This window comes from Eulemur rufifrons, chromosome 3 (genome assembly GCF_041146395.1).
Source record: "Eulemur rufifrons isolate Redbay chromosome 3, OSU_ERuf_1, whole genome shotgun sequence".
In the NCBI taxonomy this organism is placed as follows: Eukaryota; Metazoa; Chordata; class Mammalia; order Primates; family Lemuridae; genus Eulemur; species Eulemur rufifrons.
This window is the reverse complement of record NC_090985.1, coordinates 21,599,789-21,612,011: the sequence shown is the minus strand read 5'-3', so window position 1 is coordinate 21,612,011 and position 12,223 is coordinate 21,599,789. Positions and strand designations below refer to the sequence as shown.

At 44.9% G+C, this 12,223-nt stretch overlaps 1 protein-coding gene across 1 annotated transcript in view; it reads left to right on the top strand.

Moving 5' to 3' along the window:
* The window catches only part of ATP10A (ATPase phospholipid transporting 10A (putative)), a 144,477-nt gene extending 139,407 nt beyond the window's left edge, over positions 1 to 5,070 (top strand). Inside the window, exons 17-21 of the mRNA XM_069465822.1 lie at positions 2,729 to 2,929; positions 3,342 to 3,422; positions 3,501 to 3,605; positions 4,113 to 4,300; positions 4,446 to 5,070. Coding sequence (XP_069321923.1) covers positions 2,729 to 2,929; positions 3,342 to 3,422; positions 3,501 to 3,605; positions 4,113 to 4,300; positions 4,446 to 5,070 — 1,200 coding nt within the window. The remainder of the gene's footprint in view (positions 1 to 2,728; positions 2,930 to 3,341; positions 3,423 to 3,500; positions 3,606 to 4,112; positions 4,301 to 4,445) is intronic.
* Positions 5,071 to 12,223: the final 7,153 nt, after the last annotated feature.

The window sequence follows — 12,223 nt, the reverse complement described above, 5'->3', positions numbered from 1 at the left end:
TACTACGTCTTTGGCAGACGGGCCTCTTCATAGCCCTGCAGGTTGGACCACGTGGCCATCTGAGAACCTTGCCCCACTTAAAAGAGATTTCTAGATATTTTGCTGAGGAGTTGCTAGGTTGCTACTTGTGGCTCCTGCCTCTGATGGTTCACAGCTGAATGTACAAACGAGGAGATAAAATAAATAAACTCTCGGGATCAGTGACCTTCCAGGGTAGTTCCATAAATCTAGCTGTCTTGACACCAGAACTCCAATGTCAAGACTATCCTATACTCTTTTGAGAGAGTAAAATAAAATAAGTTAAAAGGTGTATTCTTTTTCCAATTCCACATAAAAGTCTCTATGTTAGCTAACTCTATGCTGCCATCAACACGCCTCTCCTTCACGTTCTTGTTTGCTCTGGAGCCTACACCTGCCTTTCTTTGCCCACCTCTCCTGCCCCCTCACTCTCACCCAGTTTCCAAACCGTCTCGTAGTAAATGAATACAGATGCTCAGAACCAGTCGGGGCATGTCTAATTTGATAGGTTTGGTCCTGGAAATTAATTCAGATTAGGGGACTGTGGCTGCAGAAGCCTGTACCCCGAGGCCCCGTGCTTGCTGGTTCACGAGTCCTTTCCTCCGACGCCCTGGCATTGACGCCCCAGCACAGAGACCTCAAGTGCACAACTGCAAGCCTAGAGGTTCCCAGCTCCTGAAGGAGTGGGGCTGGGTGGGGTGCAATCCCAGCCCCATTTCCATAACCCGTTAGCTATGGGATTCTTGAGCAAGATATTTGCTGCCTTTGGATTTTTTTTTTTTAATCTTAAAAAGCAAAACGAGATCTGAGCTAGCTGATCTCTGTAATTCCCAGTTAAAATTGCTCAGAGTGAGAGGATGGTGAGAATGATGCAGGCCAAACCGTTCAGCAGTTCAGATGCAAACAAAGGCCAAAGTGGCCACCTGGACTGGGCACAGTCTCCTGCCTGCCACCGTGAGTCCCTCCTCATCGGAGGGCACAGGAGGGACAAGGGGGCCCCTGTTTTTATTCCATAAAAATGCAGGGGTCTTTGTTAACAAGCATTAATCCACGTGAGGAGTTCAAGGATAATCACTGTGCCTCCTAAAGGGAGAAGTTCGTTAGTTTTAGGAATAAGTTGGCCATCCTTTCCAATAAAGAGCAGAGAAGAAAAGTTTCCATAGCAACCGTGGTTTGGGAAGGAAGCTTTTTGGTACTACAGGGAAAAAAAACCTCAGTTATCTAAGTGCTTTTCTTCCTCTTGCGCTTGGCTCCGTTTGCTCACCGATGACTCATGAGGCCAAGCCTGCGGGGGTGAGTGAGAGAAAGTCAGCGTAGGAGTGAGAAAGGGAAGAAAGTCAATGGAAGAAAATTCCAAATTTGTCAGTTTTCAGTGTGTAGGGGGAAAGTTGCATTTTAAGAGATTGAAATCATAGATTGAAACAGGACTTGGAGGATATATGTCATGGTAGGTTTCATCAACATGGATTATCGTTTCTTCTAATCGTCACAATAAGCGATTTTGAGGTCAGTACACCAAAAGCTCAGAGAGGTTAAGTGACCGAGTCAGGGTCAAAAAGGTAGATAGTTGCAGCTCCAGAACCAAAACCGAGGCATTGCGGTGCCCAGCGGAGAATGTTCGTCCACTGTAACATGTTTCTTTTTAGACTGTGCCTTTCCCCCATGCCGTGACCCACCCTAGTCGTGGTAGAACAAGTTGGGTTCATTACTCACACCATGACCATGATCAAGTCGTTTAACATCCTGGAAACTCAATTTCCTTCTCTCTAAATGGGGTAAGAACACTGGCGCTGCTTGAGCTTCAAACAAGGGAAATAACTACTAACACTAACAACAAGCCGTGGGTGAGCACTTGGAGTGTGCCAGAGACTCTGCTGAGTACTTTAAATGCCTTAGGTCCTTTAATCCTCACAACCACCCCATGGCTAAGTGTCACTGCTGTGCCCATGTCATGGTCAAGGAAACTGAGGCAGAGAGAGCTTAAAAGATCTGTGCCAAGTTGCACAACTACCAAGTGTGAGGATGCTTTGCAACCGCTAAACTGCCGTGCCCCCCTATGAATGCACTCAGGCCACGGATATTCAGGAATCTAGTGATAGTGAAAAGAGGTCCAGCCCGCTGAGCTGGGGTTCAGCCTCCCTGGGTCTCACTTACCTGTTTACAATGTCTATAACTCACCTTCCCGCAGAGCGCCCAGCAGATAACCAGGGCTCGGTCAAGGCAGCAAGGTTGATATGGTCATTGGCTTTTCTGTTGTCCTTACAGTGGAAGGAATTGTCCACTGCTCCTCATAAGAAAGGGCATGTGACTAAAGAGGAGATAGGACCAGAGATGTAGCCACAGATAGGATTTGTCTGGGGTCACAAAGAGAGGAGGGGTTCTAGGGAGGAAGTCCCAGGCTCTCTTGAAACGTGAGCAGCCCTAGACCCCTTGTCGAGCTTTGATTTTGTTTTATGTTAATGATCTATGGCTCTTCAGGCATGAACCCTCATCCTTCCTGGGAATTCCCAGTTCCCTCTGCCAGTCCTTCCTGCCTAAGGGAATGAGGAGGGCGCAGGGGAGGAAGAGCAGGGGGAGGCAGAGGCCAGCAGCGGGGCTCGAGCTTACGGCTGTCTGTGCACTTACTGTAAGCCTCGCAGAACTCTCAGACTCCTTGGCTGAGAATCTGCAAGGACAAGTAGAGCTCTCACTCTTCCCTCCTTGATTTCAGATGTTCGTGGGCCTCCTATTTTGGTTCCAGTTTTACTGTGGCTTCTCTGCATCTGCCATGATCGACCAGTGGTATCTAATCTTCTTCAATTTGCTCTTCTCATCGCTTCCCCAGCTCGTGACTGGGGTGCTGGACAAGGACGTGCCGGCCCACGTGCTGCTGACCAAGCCGCAGCTCTACAGGAGCGGCCAGAACATGGAGGTAACGCGCCCCTGAGTCTCTGCCCCCATCTCCTGCCCTCCGAGTTCACCTTCTGGCAAGGGCTAGTCCCCAAGCCTCCCTTTAGATGGACACCGTGGACAAATTGTTAAAATCCTAGCATCTGGCTTGTGGAAAGAGAAAAACGATGCTGTGTGCCTGACTCTGTAGTGTGTTAAGTGTGATGAGTGAGAACTGTCTCCACCCCAAGAGTTTCCAACAGCCCAAGGAAAGCCCACACAGAGTCACAGGTGATCACTGAGGCCTGGTTAGGGATTTTTTAAAGCAAGCAAGCAAAAGAAAAAGGTGATTTATTTTGAATGGGAATTAAGAAGACAAACCCATAGCAAAGAATAAAGAGTTGTGGACACCATGCACTTCCCTGTAATCTCCTTGCTTTGTTTCTGTGTCCCAGGAATACCGACCACAAACGTTCTGGTTAAACATGGTCGATGCTGCCTTCCAGAGCCTGGTTTGCTTTTTCATTCCTTACCTGGTAAGTTGGCATCTGGCACAGTTTTTCCCATCAGCTGCACCTAGGGACCCACAAATACCAGATGATGCTGTCTTTCAGGCCTACTACAATTCGGACGTGGACCTGTTCACCTGGGGGACCCTCATCACGGCCATTGCACTGTTCACCTTCCTACTGCACCTGGGTATTGAAACCAGAACTTGGGTAAGGGTCACCTGCTCGGTCACATCCCCCAGGGTGGTGATGCTGTGGGGCCCACACTTTCTTGTAGGTTCTGTGAGACCTAGGAGGTTTTTCTAAGCAGCCAGGAGACTGCAAAGCCTACCCTACCGTACAGTGATGAGAAAGAAAATGACACACACCCAAGCCCCCTGGTGCGTGGGGAGCTGCCGCAGCCCACTGCCCACCCTGCTCCTGGGCAGAGCTCTGCTCCTTCTCACGAGACTTCTTGCCCTCCTTCTCCACCACACCCTCCCGTCCATCTCCTCCTGCCCTCCCACCCCAATGCTGCTCACGGCCTATGTGTGTCTTAGGCTGCCCCACAGGTTCCTGGGGCTTCCTTAGGCCCCACCAGCCACTGGTGAGAAAGACCCCAGTTTTTACTAAGCCCTGAGAACACGACGTCACTCATTAATGACTGGTGCATTTTTGTTGTCGTTGTCGTCACTTTTAAGTTGAAATAAAAGCCCTTTCTTTCTCTTTCCCCCTCAGACCTGGCTCAACTGGATCACTTGTGGCTTCAGTATCCTTTTGTTTTTCACTGTGGCTTTGATTTACAATGCTTCTTGTGCGGCGTGCTACCCTCCGTCTAACCCTTATTGGACTGTGCAGACGCTACTGCGTGACCCTGTGTTTTACTTGACTTGCCTCATAGCACCTGTCACCGCGCTGCTACCCAGGTGCGTATCAGAGGTGGCTGGTGCCCTGAGTCCCGAGTTAGCTCGGAGAACACTCGCCTTGCTTTTGCCCTGTGTGAGTCTCAGGAAGCTCAAAGGCACCACCTGCAGCAACAGCTAACTTTTTTTTTTAATGTGCTCTTTCCAGATTATTTTTCAAAGCCCTCCAGGGAAGCCTTTTTCCCACCCCACTGCAGCTGGGACGCCAGTCGGCCAGGAAGTGCCCCAGGAGACTCAACATTCCCAAAGAGACCTTTGCTCAGGGACGTCTCGGGGGAGACGTGAGAACTGACCACTCAGTGGGGAGGATCATCAGCCCCTCTGCGTCCCTGTCCCGGGACTGTGTCTCCCAGGACTGTACCTCCCAGGCTGCTTGGCACACACAGCAGCCAGCCTGCTCCCCAGAGGCCAGTGAGGAGCCCAGCGTGGTGGATAACAGCGTGCCATTGAGGGATGACACCGTACTGGAGGAGCTGAGTGTGCAGTCCCCGGGGTCCTCCACATGGGGGGCAGCTGTTCCAGAAGGGTGTCCCGAGGAGTCCAATGTGAAATCCACCAGTGCTGGCAGGGTGGCCCCCCTGTCGTCCCTCTTCAACCTGCCCAACTTCAGCTCGATCAACTGGATTTCTTCCCTGTCGCTGGTCAGTGGGCTGGGGAGTGTCCTACAGTTCTCCCGAAGCAGTTTGCAGATGGACAAGCAGGACGGGGAGTTCCTGTCCAGGCCCCCTCAGGCAGAGCAGGACTTAAGGGGACAGACCACGGACTACTTCTAGGAGCACCTTCAAGGGGTCGCAGCTGACTGGCTGCCATGGAAACCTTGATTTCAAGGCCTTTTTTGATATATATAACATAGATGTTAATATTATTTATGTTTATTATTTGCACAGAAGAGTTCTAGGGAGATGTATTTTTAAATGTTTCCGAGGCTAACACAGGAAACGAGAGGTACCAAAAAAGAAAGTTTATTTTTTAAAATTTTAAGTAGAGTATATTGAAAAGAAAAATAAGAGCTTTAACGTATATAAAAATTTAAAGAAGAATGAAACTTGAAAAGTGTGTTTAGATTTATTTTTTCATCTCATTTTGTAAGAAAATGCAGTATGGTTTGTTTTCTTCAACGTGCATGACCTTTGCTTTCCCCGAGCATAAATGTGAGACTGAGCACAGTGAACTTGGGCAGGTGGGGACACAGACAGTGGCAGCGCAGGTGACAGAAGGTAGCACACATGGCCCCCAGAGGCAGGTTCCCACTGGCTTCTGATGCCACCCACGTGGGAGGGTTGGGGCTCCACTTCACCCAGAAAAGGGAAAGTGAGACCTCAAGAAAAATTCATACGTGAAGTTCATTCCAACGTTCAGTTCCCCACAAGTGTTTCATAAAGATCGCCCGTGGGTATTATAGCCCTTATGTAGTGTTTTGCCTGTTAAAATCATAACAAGCAATAAACAACCTTCACTTTGCAAAGAGAGTGTGTCCTGCTACCGCTGTTGTATGAAGTGATTAATATCTGACCTCACCAAGTATGTTCTGCATGTCTCAGATCACTTCCTTAGGGCGAATCCTTTTAGACGCTGTTCCAGCTTGGTGACACAGGCACCACTGTAGCTCCACAGCCTGTTGTGCCACAGCACCCTGCACCAGGCAATCAGCATGCTCAGGCCCTTCCTGCCCAGGGGCTAGGCTGTCCAAGTGTGTGTCCCCAGGCATTTGTCTGATGAGCCATCAGGTCTCTCCCTATAGAAAAAGAAAGGGGAAAAGATGATGAAAGTCCCAGATGGTTCTGTGGCATTTCCTCTTCAGAGCCCCATCTTTCCACTTTGTCTAACAGTCCCAACTTTTCTCAGCACTGGGGCTGTGAAGTAGGCAGGGCTTGCTCCCTACTGTGCAGGACATATGGCTTCTGTGGACACCTGTCCCCAAGAACAGCAACACAGACAGGGCAAAGGATCTGAGGACAAAGAAAGTCCTGAGCACAGCACATCAGGAAGGAATGGCGAGTTGTCCAGTGAGTGTTCTGGTCAGGCAGAAAAGGAAGGCACAGCTCGCTGTCTGCAAGACCAGAGGGAGGCTGGACTGCAGGTGACTGGCTCTGCAACTCGGATCTGGACTTTTCTCCCTTCCCTCAGCTTTCAGGGCCACTGCTGTCCTAAGGCGGCCTCTGTTCTTGTGATGCAATGGCTGGAGTCATCTCAGGATGTAACCACACATCACCCTTTCCTGAGGGACGAAAGGGTACCCTCTCTCCACCTTCCAAATGGAGTCCCAGTTTCCTCAGCCTCACCCTGCATAGATTGTGTGACATCCTCAGAATGGAGGGGATTGTCCTCACTGGGGCTCCCAACTTCCCTCAAAGTGCCTGAGCTTCGTGAGTGAAGGCTCAGAGGAATATCTGTGTCCTGTTAGATGGGGGAGACAAAAAGGGGTAGGAGGCAGCTTCAGCAGCCAGCAGTACCAGACCATAGGTGACAGCCATCCCAACCCTGCCTCCTCCATGCCTGATGCCACCTGGTCTGCTCTCGAAGCAACATACTTGAAAAGAATTTTCTTGGGAAGCACAATACTGCTGCTTCCTGAATTCAGGTAGTGGTTGTTAGCACAAAGTATAAGAGGAAGAACTATAAGCACATTTACCTGAATATCTGAGGGTTCAAAATGCCCCAGCTTCAAGATTTTCCTGCTCTCACAATCTGCCTTCTTTCCAAAGACCATCTTTCCTCTGCACATACTTCCTCTTGCAAAATGGAATGATCCAGGCAGTAGCTTCAGGATTATGCATACCAAAGCCAGCTTAAAGAAATAAACATCATAAATGGCATTGACAGCTACTCTTTAGGATGAAGAATATTCATAGACAGCTACAATAATAATCTATCACAGCTAAGTTTGCTGTCAAAACGAACATAGTACAAGGATGAACTTCGTGATTATCTCAGAAAAGCACTGAGTAATGTATGTTACCAAATCCTAATAACAAATCTAAAATAAACAGGAAGGCTGACTTTCTAAGGCTGGCTCTGTCCTTGGCAACAAAATAGCTTGATTAGTTATTTGACATTATACAGAATGCCTATTTCAGAGTCAAAACCAATTAATTTTAAATTCTTAGAGGTCTTCTATTGTGGCCTCTTCACCTTGTATCCTGGGCACTTTGCACAGAATCTAGCAGTTTGAAGGTACTCAGTAAATGTTTGAAGAATCCAAAAATAAATGATAATCATGAAGCATTCCTGTAAAATCAGAGTTAAAGGAAAGCTGTTTGTTATAACCCATTATTTAATATTCTCTGGAGTTTTTGGATAATGTAATAAGACATGAATTTTTAAAAAGAATGAATATTGGCATGTTAGAGACCAAATTACCATTGCTTACACATGGTATGATTGTATACCTGGATAATCCAAATGAATAAATTTTAAAAAGCCTCTTAGAACTATTAATTATTATTGATTAATAATTTTAGTTTTATATAATAATATAATTTAATTGATAATTAATAGAGGGGGAAATAAATTGGCTCACTATGAGGAAAACAAACCATGGCTGTCCATAGAGCAGTGATAACAGGAGTAGGAAAGATCTCACTCACCAATGCACCACCAACACTAGCAAAAATTAAAATGCTGAAGAATAATCTCAGTAAGTATGAAGACAACTTTGCAGATTTTAGGACAATATTAACTACAGAGACATGCCTCATTTCTAGGTTCTGCCTTCCGGACAAAATTTTTTCAGCCTTTCTAAAATGTTTAATTCTTTTTTGTTTCTTTTTTATTGTTTAGGTGGTTTTGTTTTTTTTTAATTAACAAAGATGGTTCTAGAATTTATCTGGAAGGATACACATACAAAAACATCAAAGAAAATTGCAACAAATAAGAGTAATGCAGAAAACAGATAGTAAAATATTTTATGAAGTGCTAATACTTAAAATAGTGTAATTCAAGAAAAGACACAAACAGAACAGACTAGATGTATCGTTTTACATATAATAATTTATGTTTAAAAACAGAATTAAGAATCAGTGAGAAAGAAATATTTACTAAATTGCAGGATCAACAATGTGGGAAAAAATAGTTCATTGGTATGTACACATGGTGAATTACAAATAAAATTTAAAATCTAAAGCCATAGTAAAAGTAGAATAAATTGAAATCAAGTATTATCAAACTTCTGGAAAGGATGGCCCCTTACGCATTTGGGGCAGCTTCTGGGGTCTTACTTGCCCTTTGACTCAGGGAACCACCCCCAGCCTCCCCTTCCCACAGGCCCTCTGAACTGGGCCCTACATAACTCCTTTCTCAACCTTCTTGGCTTCTTATTTGCTCATGTTGCTTTGGCAACCCTGTTCCATATTATTATCTGGGACTATCAATCCAAACCCTCCAGGATGCTGTTCTTGCAAAACCCCTTAGGCTCCTGCACCAATCCTCCCAAGCAGTCCTGGGGCAGGGGCTTTGTTGAGGAAATCTAACAGGAGGGTGGCTCTCCCACTGCTCCCACCGAGAAATGATTGGTAGAACTTAACCTCCCCACCAGAAGGAAAAAGTTAATTGCACTAAAAAATATTTCAACATTCTGCATATTAAATGCTAATCAGAATTGAGAGACCACATCTACTAGAGAAAATTGTAATACATGTGGAGAAGAGCTTTATGATACAAATGGTTGCTATGAATCAATCAATAAAGCAAATACCAAGACGCTGTTTGACCAAAGACTGATGAATTGAGCCCTCATGTTTCTGAGTGGGAACAACCCTTCTGGAAGGAAGCTTGCCAACATAGAACAAAATATCTTGAACATAGTCATTCTCTTTGACCCAATAATTCCACTTTGGAGAATAAATATGAAGGAAATAATTATTTGCATTTTAAATGTTTATCATCTTATATTTAACAGTTGAAACAATTTGAGTGGATGTCAGCGAGGGTATGACTAAATAATTTCAGAAAATCTGATGCAGAGATACCGTATATCTAAAACATGGAGTTCATAGAGGGAAAAGTAGTAAAAGAGCTCCTTTGCAATAAAAAGGTTAGAAACCATTTACTATATGTTTAATTCCTCAAAACGTAAGTGCCTGGTACAAAGCCTGGAACGTACTACACTCTAAATACATATTTGCTGAACCAAGATACAAACCCCATCACTCAGTATATAAAGGCCTTGAGTATAGTGAGTTTGTTACGCTATTAAAACCACACTAAAAGATGCTTTAACTTAATTTGACACTTTTGTGGACCTGTTTATTGGATTCATTGGCTCTAATGGATTTATATCTAAATTGACATTTGAGTTTGGATCCTAACCTTCGAAAACCATCATGGTGTACAAGTGGAAACCAGATATCAGAGCATCACAAAATCAGAATTTTGGTCTTGGCTCAGCCATAGAATAACTATGAGCCCCAAAATTTCCCTTCCCCTTTAGAATCCTTTTCTTAGTTGGAAAATTAGTCCAAGTAAATAAGTCCTTTTAGTTCTAGAATTCTACTCTTTTAAGATAGGCCATCCTAGATTGTAAAAAGAAAAACCAAAAAAGTAGAAAATTTGAGTTTCTATCCCAGATGCTATAATGTGACACCTGGATCTGAAGTGGCCCTCAGCTGATGAGACTGCCTTCCCAAGCTCACATTTTCTCCCTGCTTTCAACCTGTATGTCGGCGTATGTGGGCGGACCAAGGCCTGGCCCCTGGTTCAATTCTGAGCAACTCAGAAGGGTCAACCAGCTCCAGAGCTCCCTGTAGGATCAGCCAAGGCCTTTGCTACGGAGTCATCACGGCTCAGCTAGCGCCACTTTCTGCCCGATGCTGCTTCTGTCAACTCCCTTGGGGTTGTTCCCAGGGGCATTCCCCGTAAACCTGCTGCACAAGGCACTCACTCCCAGAGTTTGCTTGCTGGGGGTCTCCACCTAAAGCAGCTCCCAAAACAGGAAACAGTTACCCTGGGAAAAGCCAACTTCAATCAATATCTCCTTTCCAGGGTGACTTCCTGATGTCTTGCCTCACCCAGAAAGGTGTTCTCGCCTCTCTCACTTCCAGGCACTCACAGTCTCCCTTTCTTCTTTGTACTCAAACATTCCCACAAATGTCTGGATATCCTTTCCGGATTATTAGCTCTTTGGGAGTAGAGTCTGTAATTCTCCAGAGTGACTTGTTCAATAATTATCTAAAGAATCGTTTTTATCCCAGATTGGCTGGGCTGTCCGTGTCATGCATCATTAAAGAATAAGGTCTCTCATAGTGACTTGACTTTGCCTTTGCAAAATCTAGTTGAGCCTCTGGTGTACTTTAACTCTCATTATAAAATCTTGTTTTCTCTCTGTGTTGGAGATGGAAGTCCCTAGTTTTATGTTCACTTCATATTGAATTTCCTTGGCACTATGACTATATTTTCCTCATTAGTAATTAGGGTCCTTACACTGGCAGTCACCAGAACAACACAATATTTGAAAGGGTAATTATAGATAAAAATAATAGATCCATAGTCCACTTAAAATAAAAATAAAAACAGTTATAATGCAATGAGGTATACCTTTTTTTAAAAAGTAGAAAATAAACTAGAGTCTAAAAATTATTTGATTGATACCACTCTCCCCACAAATATAGGGGGAAAAGGAGGAACAAAGGAACAAGGAACAGACAGACAAATAGAAAACAAATAGCAAGATGGTAGACTTAAACCAATCATGTCAACAACTATATTAATTATAAGTGGACTAAAAGCTTCAATTAAAAAATAAATATTTTCAGACTACAAAAAAAAATAAGACCCAGTTATATGCACATGAAGTATAAAAATTCAACAAGTTGAAAGTAAAAGGATTAAAAAGGATATAACATACAAACAATACATATACGAAAGGGGATATAATTATATAAATATCAGACAAAAGAGACTTTAGGACATAAAGAGGGACCTTATATAATGATAAAAATGTCAGTTTCTCAGGAGGACATAACAATCCTAAATGGTGTACACCTAAAAACCAGAGCTTTAAAATACCAATTCTTTTCTGGCTTCTCTAATATTAATAATAACAACAATAATAAAATACATAAAACTAAAACTTATGAAATGGAGAAATAGAAAAGTCATAAGTGATAGCCAGACCTTCTCTCCGCAATTTATAGAACAGGTAGAGAGAAAACAAAGTGGGTGTAAGAGTTAGAAAACATAAGCAATTTGTTTCTGTACTTGTGACTAGCAAATACAGGTGCAGGTGTAAGTCTGCCATGGCCACGTGTCCTTGGACGTGTATGGAGTCACAGCCTATCCCCTTCAGATAGAGGCCAGAGAGGAGCAGGGAGGGAGAGCACAATGTGCAGAGAGAGGAGCAGGGAAGGAGATCTGGGGGGAGTTGTGAGCACAGAGAAGTTTCCAGGGTCCCTGACTCTGGGCCAGGCAGGCGCCCTCACTGCCCGCCTGGCCCTATCCCACCCTCACCTCCTCCTCTAGGCCTCCAAGAAGGGAATAGGCCCCAGCACTGAGACTCGGCCTCACCCTTGTCCTTCTTTTCTTGCATCTCCACTGAATAAGCCCCCTGTTCAGACCTGTTCCCTCAAAGGTATGAAGACTTTGCTGGTGTTCACCCTGCCATTGCTGCAAAACCCACAGGCAGGGTGAGCTTGTCATACTTGGGCTTGGGGCATGTTTGTGGATTATAAAATTAACTTTGTCAATCACTAGCTTTTTTTGCTTTTTCTTTAATGAAATGTGAGCCTTTGGTCATCTGAGCAGGCCATGAGGATGACCATGACCAGGCCTGCTGGGCTCCCTCCAGCTCCTGTAATTTGATCTCACCCAGAATGGAAACCACTTCCACTCACAGGCACCCTGGTGGGCCTCTCTGTCCCAGGGACCATTATTACATGAGTCCTCAGAGTCTCTCCCAGAAGGATCGGCCTGTTACAATCCCTTTTTGATCTC